General features: G+C 41.9%; 1 protein-coding gene across 1 annotated transcript in view; it reads right to left on the bottom strand.

The window, feature by feature from the left end:
• Positions 1-169: 169 nt before the first annotated feature.
• Positions 170-15,410, bottom strand: part of LOC105308848 (uroplakin-2) — a 36,485-nt gene continuing 21,244 nt past the window's right edge. Inside the window, exons 5-8 of the mRNA XM_023525851.1 lie at positions 5,196-5,270; positions 4,843-5,093; positions 4,377-4,603; positions 170-3,505 (exon numbers count right to left, since the gene is read on the bottom strand). Of these exons, the coding sequence (XP_023381619.1) occupies positions 3,199-3,505; positions 4,377-4,603; positions 4,843-5,093; positions 5,196-5,270 (860 nt within the window). The 3' untranslated portion in view covers positions 170-3,198. The remainder of the gene's footprint in view (positions 3,506-4,376; positions 4,604-4,842; positions 5,094-5,195; positions 5,271-15,410) is intronic.

The raw sequence follows: 15,410 nt of genomic DNA, 5'->3' as shown, positions 1-15,410 counted from the left end.
GTAAGACCATCTTTACCATCCTGAAATGAATCTTACTGATAAAATAATCTATCCACACATATAATTTTTAAAAGATAAATATAATACTTTGTAATATAACAAAAATAAAGGTAGAAAAATTATAATAATATGTCAATGGATAAACTATATTTGAAAAGTGGTAGTTGGAAATTTGCATGTAGAATGAATAGCTCAGATTTAAGAAATGATATTCAAATGACCACTGATAATATTTTTTCTTTATATTGGCTACCTTGAAATAATAGTTAAATATTTGCTTATACATGTAGAATCCCTGTGAGTACAACAGATACAAACATAGACCAATATAGGTATGTGCTATTGGTGACTTAAATACCAGAGCAGTTTTGCTCTCTGTGAAGCGATCTTCAAAAATGGCAGACAACTCTTAGTAAACCTCCAATCCAAAAAGAGTACAGTCTTCCTTCATTTTATATAATAGTTACATTCCTGGAAAATTCAGTGTATATTAAAATGATGTAACAAATACTTTCTGGTATAAAACCAAGTTAGGTCCTTGGCTCAGGTTATTATAAATGGCCTGAGGTATGAGGGTCGATTCTTCAGGGTGAAAGTCTGCCTCCAGTACTGAGGACATCCGACACTCCTGGGTCTGACTTCTAATGCCCACATCACTCCCAAATCCTTGCAGCAACCACAGTGCTCCCTAGGGTTAGTGAGAGCGCCTGGCCTAGCACTACTATATTTCTGGTGCATGTTAGGGAGTGAGTGCACAAGCTGGAGCTGGTAGAGCAAAGGTGGTGGTGGTGATAGAGAGGTGACCAGGGAGGGATTTTGTGTGTTACTGAAATGTGCAAATCAAGCAAATGAACAGGGGCCTTTCTTCAAAGGTAGAGATTTTCATCTGGTTGTGCTTTTTCAGCAATACCACGTTTCAGAGACCAGGGAGGAGGCAGTTGGATTTCACAGTGAGACAGACTGCAAGGGATTAAGGGGTGAATAAGTGGACAGGAAATGAAGCCTACTCCTCAAATATAATAGCCATCACACTCAAAGACACAAAGAGAATAGTGTCTACTCTTTAAGGTGGCTGTATGGTTTAAATCTGCAAATGTATGTAGAATGATGTCTAGTTGTAAGCACTTGATGTTAACACGCCAGACACAGGACTGTGCACTTCGCATTGTCCTTAGTTCTCAAATCAAATCTGTGTATTTTTATTATCTCTATTTTGCATAAAAAAGAAGCTGAAGTTTAGAAATGTTAAGAAAACCAGTACTAAAGAAGATATAGTAAAGGACAGGTTATTTGCTGAGAGGGAGCAGAGCTGGGAGTCAAATATAAAAAAGCAAAGTGTTGCCAGCAACAGTAAGGTCCAGGCTACCACTAAGAGCTGTCAAGTGTTAAAAGTAGATCAAGGCCGTTAGTAGTCTACCAGCATCCTGGGACAGGGAGGAGATTCCTAACTAGATGTCACAATGAATGATAAAATAGCTACCACTGATTTAGCTTCCCCCATGAACCAGGAGAAGTACTAGCTGTGTACACTAGAGTGTAGGCACTCCACTCCACCACTTGTTTTTCACTCTGGTACTAAGAAAAAGGTGTTGTTAACTCATTTTCTTGATCAGGACACTCAAGCTCAAAGAGAAGTGCCTGCCTGAGGGGGGTTCTTCTGAAACCAAGATGCTGGAGCAGTGGCAAGCAGCTACCTCAGAGCTGATTGATAGAAAGCAAGCAGGGCAGGGAGGAACAGTGAAGTGAGACTGCCTCAACCTTGACTGACTGCAGATTCCTGGCAGCCCCCTGGACAAGGGGAGCCATTCTCAAGACTCGAGCACCATCCACTGCCACCCCCGGAGAGAAGCGATCCCCAGTCCCCCAGAGTGGGGTGTCTGAAGGTAGAGCCATGTTTCCTGTGCAGGCCTGTTCACTGGTGAGGGAAAAGCAGGAGAGAGAATCAGAATGGTCATTTCAGCCCTGTGGGAAATCCAGTACTATCTTCAAGCACTGTCTGAATGTCTGTGACATCCTGACACAGCTTTGAACCTTGATCTTTTATTACTTATCCCCCAGGCATCTCTATATTTCCTTTGCATCCAAGGGTGGCAGCTGGCCCTGCCCTGAACATGGTCTCCCACACCAGGAAAACTACAACAGCTCAGCTAGAAAAGGACTCTTAATCCACAAGGGCTCTGGCTTCTGCTGAGGGGATAGTGGAGACAAGTGCCACAGGGAGAGACCATGCACCTCAGCTCTGAGTTCCCACCCCAATGGTTAAATGGGGGAAATGAGAGTACAGCCCACCAGCTTCAAGAAATATTTTTCCTCTCACCTTTGTCACTGTTCCTTCATGGCCTATCAGGGTTTGTCTTTCCTTCAACTGCCCCATAAATGATGTCTTCACTGTTCCCAGCTGATTACATCCACTCCTGTGAGTGCGTGGTTCTTCCTTAGGCCTTTAGCTGGGCCGGCTGCCACAAGCTAGCATCTCCCAAGACTATACTCATAACCCAGAAAAGTAGGGTTGCCAAGATCCTAAGAGAGTTGAATATTTTCTTCCTTTAAGGAAAGAATATGGGCTCTCTTTGCTGCACACCAGGCAACCACCCCATTGCTTCTGGAGCATCCATCAGCTTTGAGGGCATCTTATTTTCAACCTGAGAGCTGACCTCCACCTCCACCCCTCCACCGATCTTCAGAGACCACACATCATGCATACCCACACACCCACACACCAGGCTGCTGCAGGTAACTTTAATGAGACATGGGCTGACTCTCACTTCTTGGACTTAAAGGTCAAAGAGGAAGGGCATCACATCTGTAAGAGAAGAGAGTCAGAGGAATCCATCTGCCCTTTGCAGCTGCTGTTACCTAAGCCTGGAATGCTCTCTCACAGCAGATGATCTTTTCTTTCAAAGCTCAAATGCCAGCTGGTGTCCAGGAAAAGAAAAAGCCTCCTTTGCATACAATCCTCACATCGTGCTTCTGACATTGTGTGGTCACCATTTCCCTAGGCTGCAGGACTCTGAGTAGGGCGAAGTGTATCTTAATTGTTTCTCTATCAATTTCTTGTACCTCAAGTCCCATGCTTGTGTGCAGGGTGCCACCTCAGGCAGGCACCACCCTAGGGGCTCAGACCACTGCTATCCTCTTCCCTTCCTACAGAAGGTATTCCCTATGGTGTGGCCCAGGTTCCTTCCTTGCAATTCAGCCTTAGGTCAGGATCTTCAGGTCCCCTCCCTTCAGGCTCCCCCTCTCCCCCTTATGACAGGGCCTCACACCTGGCTGACTCATGCACTGTTGGATACTTTCCAGCTGAGTGGAGGCCAAGGCTCGGGCTTCCTCCTCAAAGCGGCGATGTCCCTCCTCAGTCAACTTCCAGAGGCAAGATCGAGGCCATGTGCTGGCCCCACCCTGCATGCTGACTGGCACTTTCTCAAAGCTGTCACGGAAACAGAGATTGTGACGGATGGTGTTCTTCCAGCCCTCCGGAGCCGTCCGGAAAAAGGGGAAATGTTGTCTGTGGACAGGGAGGAATGGTAAGGAATGGCATGGTTTCTTTGAGAAATACCCTACCTTTGTGCATACTCTCCCCCAGGGGCCAGGAACTTCAGTCCTTCTCTCAAGGTGGAGAATGGCAAACTGGCCTAGACTGCTCTTTGCTGATTGAGCATGTGGCAAAACCTTCACCTGGTGTATTGCTTGTGCAAACCCTCATTTTTTAAACCCAGTTTACTGCCCCCGTTCCCAGACTCATTTTTCTCCCTCTCTCTGAGGACTTGGGACTTTGACTCGCAACAAGAACAAAGTAGAAATCAGGCCAACCAACTCCTGTAAAAGGAATCCTGGTCAAGAAGGAATACCGCTTGAGGATTTATATTCTGAGACTCTTCAGATATAAGGAAAAGGTCTGAGAAACTCCTCACACTCATGTGTACATCACTATCAAAACTAAAAGTAAATCCTTTTTCAACTGGGCACCCTTGAGGGTACAAGGAGCTGTGCCAGGCAGTACAGTCCGAAGAGAAAGCGTATGAGAAACGGGGGGAAACCAGATTTCGTACTAGATAATCTGAGTGGGAAAGTGGGAGGATTTATGACCCAGGTGAATTTATGTTTTAAAGAACTAAGATATAAAAGGGTTAGTTTTCTAGATGTGGAAGGGGGTGGGGTGGATATCTTCCTCTGCGTGTGATGTGTAGACACATATTTCAGGACAACCCACAACCAATGCCTAGGAAAGGAGAACTGGGAATACACTTATCTTCTCAAACCCAGACAGTGGAACCAAGGCAGCACCCCAGAGCAGGGACAGATTGGAAGCTTTCAGAACTAAGGGCCCGTGCCCCTCCCTTCCCCCTATTCACAGAGCCCGGCACACAGCCACATACCGAGTGAAACTGTAGATCTGTTGCACGTTGAGGCCACAGGGGGAACTGTTTCTTAATGCCAGTGCAATTAGGTGGAAGTAATTGAGAGGGGGTCGGGACCAGAGCTTCCCCTCCTGGCTGCTGGCTTGCCGAGGCCTCCGTCTCTGGAGAGGGGCCGTTTTGCGAGGGGACGAGAAAGCCACAGAGGAGCTGTCATCCTGGTCCTCTGCCTCCTCCTCTTCTGTGAGCTAGAGGAGCACAGAGTAGGAACTGGTCCTGACTCCATGGCTTCTCCTCCAGGGGTACAATGGCAGAAAGGGGTAGTGGTCTAGGGCCACCATCGGGACTTCTCCCACCCAAGGACACAGCTAATTTCTGAACCCATCAACTCTTTGTTACCCCTAAGAAAACAAAACTCTCTGATGCATCATCACTATGCCTATCCTATCTGCATCCAAATCTGGCCCACAACCCCAGAAATCCCTACCTCCCAGCTGCTGGGGGAAGAGGCAAACCGCTTCTGAGGGGGAGACTGCTCACTGAAGGAAGGTGGCAGCAACTCCATCACTGTGGCCTCTGTGTAGTTGACAAAGTCTTCCTCTTTTGGGGACGGCTGAGGGGAGGGGAGTGTGCTTGTCAGATCCTCTCTTCTCCTAGATTCTGGGGCCTCCTGCTTTCCAGGGGAAAAGAGAATGTTGGGGTTTGCCCACATCCACAGGTTGGGCTCAAAATCTGGACCTGTACAGAGAAAAAAAAAGATTGTGTGCCATACCTCACTGGCTTTGGGTGTCCAGCCCAGGCCACAGGGCCATGCCAGAGAACTCCCCCACAACTACTCACCATCTTTATCAGAGTTGGGTTTTTTTTCCATGGGTAGTTTTGGTGGCTCAACTATACGGAGTTTATATCTGGCAACTGGTGAAAAGAAAGACAGAGGGTCAAAATGTCCTAGGATTTCCACTGTGGTCCCAAGATCCTGGGCCTTGAAGCTTCTCTGGGAGAGGGCTGTGGGACCTGCCTGAGGAGTTATGACACAATATTCTACTAGTTTTCTCCTTACTTCTATGACCTTCTCATTCTCTCTGCATTCTTCTCTTTACAAGCCACATATATTGTCCCTGAACAATCTCAAGAATGCTTGTGGCCTCAGTCACCATCTACAAAATTAGGGCTTTCAAATCTTTATCTCTAACCCAGACTTCTCTGCTACCCCTTAAGTAGAACTCCCTACAGAATGTCTTTGCTTGGATAAACCACAGGTACTTAGAACATTTCTAAAATTAAACTCCATCTTCTTGTTCTTTCTATGTTCCTTGTTTCAGCAAGTGGCACCACTCTCTAACCAGTCTCAGGCCAGAGACTCGGAAACTGTTCTTGACTCTTCTCTTTCCCATACAACTACACCTAATCCATCACCAAGTCCAACTATCCTTGTCCAAGCCATAACCTAAATGGTCTGTTTATCCTCTTTCCTTTAACAGATCATATTGCAGTTTGGGTGATCTTCCTAAAATGTGAATCCAATCTTTTCAGCCTGCTGTGAAAACTTTCCACTGCCCTTGGGCCAAATCTAAAGATAGGCTTCCTTGAGATAGTCTAAAAGGCCCTGGCTCCTCCTCAGTGTTGAGTCATTCCTCCCAGGGTCTCCACCCATCTCCAACAGACCACACTCTAGATCTTAGGCCTTCCCACAAGCTGTTTCCTTTGCCAGAAACACTGTTCCTTCTTCCTGCTTTCTTAGTTAATTGCTACTCACCCATCATGTTTCTGTTTAAACATCTTTCTAAAGCAGGTCTTCTCTGACCACCTGTCTAGACACCCCCATAGCACACATTTTATTGTAATTACTTGCTTAGAGTCTATCTCCAGGCTTGTCTTGTTCACTGCCTGGCACATGAGAGAAGCTCAACTTAATTGGATGAATGACTACATGGTAGGCTAAGAGTAAATCAAGTATATATTAGAGCTATCTGTTTGGCACTGTGCTGGCTCCTTGGGGTTAAGGGAAACTATTTGTTTCTCCCTCATTGTCCTCATGAGTGCCATCATATTACAGATGAATCTAGGTTTTTGCCTGGAAAATGATGATATACTTATTGTAAAGCTCAGTAATTAGAAAGGATGCTCATTATATAGCTAATGTTCAAAATAATATTCAAAAAAGGAAAAAGTAGCAAGACATATAAAGTTGGAAAGAAAAAGGCAAACCTATTGTTATTTACAGAAAAAATTGATTAATGTAGAAAACCATATAAAATTGATATATGAATTATTAGGACTAATAAGAGTCCAGGAAGTTTGCTGGATATAATAACAAAATACTAATTAATATTGTTCCTCCATCACTAAGAAACTGGAAACTATAATTTTTTTTTAAAAGGTACTATTCACAATAGCAACCAAAGTTATAAAGTATCTAGGGCTTAAACCATCAAATAATGAACTAGACTTTTATGGGGAAATGATGCAATCACCATTTAAGGACATAAAAGACCTGAAAAAAACAAAGACACAATATATATTATAAAGATGCCAATTACTCTCAAAATGATCTGTATGTTTTATGCAGATATTATACTACATAATATTAAAAGGTTCTTCATAGTAAAAATCATAAGGAAAAAATCAACAGATAATAAAATAAACCAGAAAAAATTTTCAACTCAAAGTTCTCAGTCCTCTAATACAGGGGTCCCCAACGCTGACCGCAGACAGGTACCAGTCTGTGGCCTGTTATGCACTGGGCTGCACAGCAGGAGGTGAGCAGCAGGCCAGCGAGTGAAGCCTCATCTGTATTTGCAGCCACTTCCCAGCGCTAGCATCACTGCCTCAGCTCCACCTCAGATCATCAGGCATTAGGTTTTCATAGGAGCACCAGTCCCTGGCACCAAAAAGGTTGAGGACTGCTGTTCTAATAAATAGCTCCTACAACTCAATAAGTAAAAGACTAACACAAACCTACAAATGGGCAAAAGTATGAATTGGATACCTGAATAACTAACAAGATGCTTACCCTTACTAGTAAAAAGAACACAATAAAATAATGAGCTAACACTACATCATACTGACAAGGATTATAAAATCAGATAATCCCAAGTGCTGGCAAAGATGCAGAAAAATAGAATCCTTTATTACATTGCAGATCTTATAGCAACTGGTGCGGTCACTGTGACGAATAATTGGGTAGGACTATAATTTACTATACTGTCTACTGGGTATGTATATTCAAGTTAACATAGGAATTTATACACTAATGAAGTAACCTTCATTGTTACTGTCATCTGCTAGTCTCTTCCTCATTTAGAGGAGTTTAGCTCCTGGCTCATTGTCATTAACACTTCTCCTGCCTTAAATCTTGGCTATTTCAATAGATAGATGATTTTTATAATAACCCGGCTTCTTGAACTCTTCTCCAAAGATTTTGCCTTCCATTCTACTTTAGATGGTCTCTCTCACTGTCATAACCTGACCCAGTAACTGCAACCTCTCCATAACCTCATTTTTGCACCACAAAAATGTATCACCTCCTATCTGTCCAGCTACCTCCCTCTCAACCCCAACTATTCTTTGATACCACTGATATCACCAATCCATTGATCTATGGGTTTGGAGCACTCATTTGGCAGAGTTGGATTTAATTAGGGTTGTGGTTTGGCCCAGCAAATGCTCCAAAACCACAGAGGGCCAAAGGAATTGAAAAGTGTATGAAGGAGAGTGAGCATGTTTGATCATGGTATTCCAGGTTAAGGAAGAAAGGACACCCAGTGACTGAGGGCAGTAAAAAGGTGACAGGAACAACAGACTGGTGATTTCAGTGGGATCAAATGATAGTGCCTGTCTGTCTTACTGTCTGTCTCCCTCATTCCCTCTCTTTGGCACAGACGTCCTCATGCCTTCTCAGGGACAATGTTCCAACAATCTTCTCTCTTCTTCCCTGTTATTCTTTTTTTTTTTTTTTTTAATCTCTATTGGGTTATTCTCAACAGCCTTCAAATATGCTGTTAATTCATCACATGAAAAAGAAAGACTTTAAATCCTACTTTCTGTGCCAGGCCACTATTACACATTTTTGCTTTCCTTTGAGGAAGAACTTGAAAGAATTGCCTATACTTTGTCTCTACTTCCCTTCCTTCCACTCATGCCCATGCCAATCAGGCTTTCTCCTCCATCAGTCCACCAAAGCCACATTCTCAAAGCTGTGCTTTGCTAAGTCTAATTGTCAGCCCACCTCTTACCAGATCTCTCAGCTGCATTCCTCTCATCTGACCATTCTTTCCTTGAAATATTTTCTTCATTTAGTTTTCAGGAGACCACAATCTTGGTTTTGATTTTCACTGGTCATTTCCTCAGTTTTTGCTGGTTATCTCTCTCCTTTCCTTCAGATGAAATGTCCCTGGGCTAATCCTTGTTCCTTCTCTATTCTCACTCCTTAAATGCCCCATGTATACCGCAGACTCTCAAAACTTATATCTACAGTCTACACCTCTCTCCAGAACTCCAGACTTACATATTTGCCTGCTTACTCTGAACATTTCCACTTGGATATTTAAAAAGTATTTCAAACTCAGCATGCCCTAAATCTGTCCTACCAGAAGCTTCCTCCATCTCAGTAGAAGGCAACTCCACTTAATCAGCCAAAAACTTCAGAGAAGTCATTCTCTACTCTCTCTTACACCATACATCCAATCTATCAGCAAATCTAGCTGGTTCTACCTTCTCACACATCCTGTGCTACCACCCTGGTGGTCCAGTCTAGCATCATTTCATCTGGATTACTACAGAAGCCTCCTAACCAGTCTCCCAGGTTCTAGGCTCCTAGTTTCTTTACTTCTACAAAGTACCCTCAACACAGCGGCCACAGTGATCTTTTCAGAATATAGATCATGCAGGATTGGCTACATAATTTCCAGTGCAAAATGAAAATGTGAAGTTCCTTATTCAAAAGTTATTAAAAATCTCAAGACAGTGAAAGCAGAGCATTAAACCAAGTATAGCCACCCTATGCAACTGTACAGGTCACATACTCATGAAGCTGGCTATTGTGTCTCTCTTTTGCTCAAAATCTTTTGACCATGCCACATCTTACTCAAAGTCAATTCCAATGTCCTTAGAGTAGAAGACAGTCTTCCTGATCTCTGCTTCACACCCCCTGAACTCTCTACTTACTTTGGTCCAGCCTCACTGGCCTCTTTACTGTTTCTCAACCATTCCAAGCATATTCCTTCCTTAGAGCTTTTCACTGGCTATTTCTGCTGCCTGGGAAACTTTTCCTTTAAATAATCTTCTTGGCTCACCATCTTACTTCCTTTAACTTTCTACTCAAATATTATGTTCCCAATGAATCACTCTATTTAAAACTGTAGCTACCACCACCTTCCCTGCTCTAGCCCCATTCCTGAGCCCTCTATGTGTTTTTCCCCCATCTCAGTTATCATCTTGTACCAGCATATAAAATTTTTATGTGGATTGTCTGTCTGCCCCTAATAGAACATAAGCTCTGTAAAGACAGGTCTGTTTTGTTCATTATGTATCACTAGTGTCTAGAACAGTGTCTGGCAAACTGGAAATGCTCAGTAAATATTTCTCGGATCGGTGGAGATACAGGAATGTCCATCGGCATTGCTATGTGGCAGAGTTGGAGGCAATCTAGGTCTCCATCAACAAGGAGAATTAAAATATGAAAGGCAGCATCTGCAGATGGTAGACTACTATACAACGGTCAAAAATGATGAATCAGATCTACATTTAGCAACTTGAATTGCTCTCAAAAACAATGATTGTGTATGGGAGGAGCAATGAGCATTATATAAATTAAGGTCACCTAGAAACAAAATAGTGCTAAATTGTTTTCAAAGATACACGTATCTAAAGACATTAACTGGCTTAGGGTAAATACATAGGAGTGTGGGAGGTGATAGAAGTGGGGTGGAGACTGAAGGAGGAAAATGAATTAATCCAAGTTCTTTGGCGAAACAGATAGCAATAAAGCATACCAAGAATGTAGGAGGTGATTGTCTCAACTGTCTGCACTTGAGTCCAGATTGAAAAACAATTTTTTTAAAGACTCCGACGGCCAGCCATCCATTCAACAAATATTGAACACCTCTGGGTGTCATACAATGTATCAAGAGGGGGGATACAGCCGCGAACAAATCTGATAAATTACAGTTTTTTTTTAAAAAAAGATATGAATGAGTAAAATAAGTAGCGCACTAAATGGCGATAGGCGCTATGGAGAAAAGGATGAGAAGAGGCCTAGAAGGCTGTGGGACGGAGCTGGGCGGGCGAGGTGGAGTTGAAAGCGTGGTGCCTGGCAGGGCAGGACCGCTGCCCTCCGTGGGCTTGCAGTCGAGGCAGCCTGGCCTGATCGATCGCTGCTGCGGGACCTGGAGTGGGGGAGGGGGCTCCGGCCCTCAGCAAAGGGGGCGCAGGGCTCCAAAACTCTGCGCCATCGCCTGGGGTCGCCCCCAGAGGGGAGGAGGTGGAAGGCGAGGGAGCCCACTGGCCCGGCTCTCACGAGCCCCCGACCCAGCCGCTCGACACGCCCATCCCCCTGCCCCCAACCCGGCACTCACGGTTCTGCTGTGCTAAGGGAAGGTGCGTCGTCGTGCAGGCCAGAAAGCACTCATTCCCCATGTCCCAGTCCAGTAACCCTGGGACCTGGCCATGGAGGCTGGCCCAGAAGTCGGGGTGTTGGAATTTCAGGTCCACCTTCAGGGAGAAGAGAGAGAGCCCTGCACGGAGTGGGAGAGTCGGAGAGACTGAGGCCAAATCCTCGGAGCCGCTTCCTCAAATACCCGAGCTCTGATTGAATTAGTTTTGCTGGCTCTAATGGAGTTAGCTTCCACACCTTTAATTCCCTGTGGCCTCAGCTGGGTACTCTCTACTGCGTCTTTCTTCACCCCCCTGGTCTTTCATATTGGGGTTTGGGGACCATGGGGGCACCGAATGGAGCCGTTCCAGGTCCTCTTCCCCCGCTACCTTTGCACAAAACTCTTATTTTATTTAGTAAATTCGTCTACAGTTTAAGAATGATTCCATGATAGTATTAACTTTCTGGAACTTCTGATTGTTTTAGATTGTTTTATGTCTTATCCAAGATCACGTCTGTAGTACGTTGTGGAGATAGGATTAAATGGTGATTTCTTTTTTTTTTTTAATTTTTTAAATTATTTTTTAAATGGTGATTTCTTAAATTATATTTTTAATAATTTCAAGTTAACAGAAAAATCAACAGTACTGTAAAAAAATTCCTGTTTACTAAATCCTATAATTCATCAGTTATACCCATTACTAACATTTTATCATGCTCACATTTTTCTCTCCATTTACACATAAGACAAAGATTATTTTTTTCTGAACTGTTTAAGAGTAATTTGCAGACATCTTGAATTTTTACCCATAAATACTTCACCTGTGTATTTCCTAAAAACAAGGAGATTGGCTTATATAACCAGGAAATCAGAAATGAGAAAATTATCAAAATCAGAAAATTTAACATTAATTCAATACTATATTTAATGTATGGATCCTATTCAGATTTTACCAATTGTCCCAATAATGTTCTTTATATAAATTTGTTTTCTGGTCTAGGATCCAATTCAGGATCATGCAGTACATTTAATTTTCATGTTTCTTTAGTCTCCTTTCATCTAGAGGGCTTTCTCAGCCTTTTTGATCTTTTATAACATTGCTATTTTACAGGCCACTTATTCTGTAGAATGTCCCTTAATTTAGGTTTGTCTGATGTTTCCTCATAATTAGACTTAAGCATTTTTGGCAAGAATACCACAGAAGTGATGTTGTTTCCTTCCTAGTACATCACACCAAGTACATCACACTAACCATTGTTAGTTTATCTCATTGTTAGTGATCATAACTTTAATCACCTGGTTTAGTATCCACCAGGTTTCTCTACTGTAAAGTTATCTCTCCCCATCTTTTGTAATTAGAAAATAATTTGTGAGGAGATACTTTGATCTAAAATCCTGTTCCTCATCAAGTTTGGGCCCACTAATTCTAGTATCCATTTATGATTTTTGCCTGAATGAATCATTACTTTGATGGCTATAAAATGATTATTTTTCTAAATCTATTATTCTCTTTCCATTTATTTAGTTGGCATTTTATTGTAAGGAAGAGCTTTTCTTTATCCCATATTTGTTTATCAGTATGGATTCAAAGGATTCTTATTTTATACAGAGTATTATAATTCATTACTATCATTATTTGTTTAATCCTCAAATTGTCTCAGATTTGGCCAGTGGATGAGCTAGCCCCTTCTGGTTCCTCTGTGCATCTTGGGTTCCCCATCAGAGCCCATTCGCCCTATACTGTGTTGTCTGTTGCTTGTTTACCAGACGGAAACTTTGAGAGTACCTGGCACATAGGAGACCCTCAATAAATGTTCTTTTAACTGTAGTGAAAATAATTGCACCTTTTTTAAAGGTTTGCTAGGATTCTACCTTTAATTCCAATAATAATAATTTTAATACTTTCTCTAATTATAAAAATATATGGGTCCGATGTGGAAAACTTGGAAGTATAGAGAGCACAGAAGGAAAAATGACAGAACGAAAATCATTCTCTGTATTAATCAGAGATAATAATCGATTACATTTTGATGTATAGTCTTGCAATCTTTTTCATTATAGATGTTTCATTTTTGTTTCATAGAAAATATTATTGTAATGCATCCACCCTTTTATAGCCCTTTTCAAATTAGTCTACCATTTAATTATGTTACTATCATGCAAATCATGTAGCTGATAAGGATTAATATCCAGAATATATAAAGAACTCCTACAATTCTCATACACACACAAACACACTCAATAATTTTTAAATGGGCAAAAAATTTGAATAGACATTTCTCCATAGACGTATAAAAAGTCCAATAGCACATGAAAAGATGTTCAACCTCACTCATCATTAGGGAAATGCAAATCAAAACTGCAATGAGATACCCCTTCACATCCACTGGGATGGCTATTATAAAAATAAACAAATGAAACAGAAAATAACACGTGTTGACTAGGATGTGGAGAAATTAGAACCCTTGTGCACTGCTGGCAAGAATGTAAAATGGTACAGTCCCTGTGGAAAACAGTATTGTGGATTCTCAAAAAATTAAACATAGAATTACCATATGATTACCAGCCAATCCACTTCTGGGTATATACCCAAAAGAATTGAAAGCTCAGACTTGAACAGATATTTGTATATCCATGTTCATAACAGTATTATTCAGGAAATTCATCTGCTGTTTAAGGATGATTCCCTAAGAGTATTGGCTTTCTAGAAGTTCTGATTGATTTTATAGCATATCCAAGATCATGTCTGTAGTACACTGGAAACAACTCAAATGTTCATCAACAGGCGAATGGATAAACAAAATGTGGCATAAACATACAATAGAATATTATTTAGCCTTAAAAAGGAATAAAATTCTGACATCTTCTATAACATGGAGAACCTTGAAAACATTATGCTGAGTGAAATAAGCCAGATACAAAAGGACAAATTTTGTATGATTCCATTTTTATGATATACCTAAAATAGCCAAATTCATAGAGACGTAAAGTAAAATGCTGGTTGCCAAGGATGGGGTAGGAGGGAATGGGAAGTTCTGGTTTAATGGATAGAGAATTTCTATTTGGGGTGATGAAAATGTTCTGGAGATGGATAGTGGTGATTATTGCATGACAATCTGAATGTACTTAATGCCACTGAACTGTACACTTAAAAATGGTTAAAATGGCAAATTTTATGTTATGTTTATTTTATCACAATTAAAAAATTATTTATATCAGTAATTTCCCAGCTTTTCTGTGCATTGGAATCTTCTGGGGGTCTTTAAAAAATACCAGTGTCTAGCTCCAACCTGTAGTCATTCTGATTCTGGTATGGAGTTTGGGGGTTTTAAAAGCCCCCTGGATTACGCTAATATGCAGCACAGTTTGACTCCCAGTCAAATGCTCTTTCCACAAAGGGCTCACAAACCTCCCTTGCCTCGTGCAGTTAAGATGGGGAAGCATAGCCAAACCATTCTCTCTGCAGGGCATGCTCTCTCTGATCTTCTCTTGACTTCAGGCCTCAGCTGTTGGGCCCACCCAAACAAAGAAGAGTCCCAGTGTTCACCTCTTCTCTCATTTTTCATAGCACTTACCACATTTTTTACTTATTTACTTGTTCACATTTTGGGGAGTCTGTCTCTTCCGCTAAGTTCCATGAAGGAGGAGCAATGTCTTTTCACAGTTTATCCCTTCAGTAGCTCTTGGCACATAATAAGTGATCTGTTAATGTTTGTAGAAAGAATAAATATCGTCCTCTTCCATTGTCTCCTTCTCCTTAGCTCTTGGGTTACTATAGAGAGGCATCATTAAGACTATTGTTCCAGCATCTTCCAACTCTAATTTTTTATTGTTTCACAGAATTTTTGGCACTTTCCCAGACCCTTCCTCCTCTTTAGTGGCTTGTTTATTTTTTGGTTTGTTCATTTATTCAACAAGTATTTATTGAGTACTACGTACTGTGTCCCAGGCACTGTGGAGCAGAGGTACTATAGGCCCTTGGGAGCAAAGTGACTGCTCTCAGGGAAGGTATAGTCTGGTGGGGGAGGCAATTGAATAATAACATAAACATATAATTATAAGCCATAGTAACGCTATGAGAGATAATCCAGGAGAACCTAATTTAATCAGAGGATGGTGGTATGAGAACACTTCCTTGGAGAAGCATTAACTATGCAAATAGGAGATGGGGGTGGGGCAGTCTTAAGAGCAGACTCGGCATATGGGATAGTCTGTGCAAAGGTCCTGAGGTAAGAGGGAACACAGAACATTGCGTTAACATGATGAGAGCAGAGGGGAAGTTAGGGGAGAAACCAAGGCTGGCCTTGAATGTCACCTTAAAGACTTTAGTCTTTAAGAACAATACAAAGATCACTGATCTTTAAAAGGAACATATATGGGAGAGAACAAAAGTGAATAAGAGTGACCACTCCTGCTCTTTTTCCTCAGTTACCAGACTGTACCACTCTTGTCCCTCTCCACC

This window comes from Pteropus vampyrus, unplaced genomic scaffold (genome assembly GCF_000151845.1).
Source record: "Pteropus vampyrus isolate Shadow unplaced genomic scaffold, Pvam_2.0 Scaffold633, whole genome shotgun sequence".
In the NCBI taxonomy this organism is placed as follows: Eukaryota; Metazoa; Chordata; class Mammalia; order Chiroptera; family Pteropodidae; genus Pteropus; species Pteropus vampyrus.
Note: the sequence above shows the minus strand (reverse complement) of the source record. Positions and strands in the feature narration are given on the sequence as shown.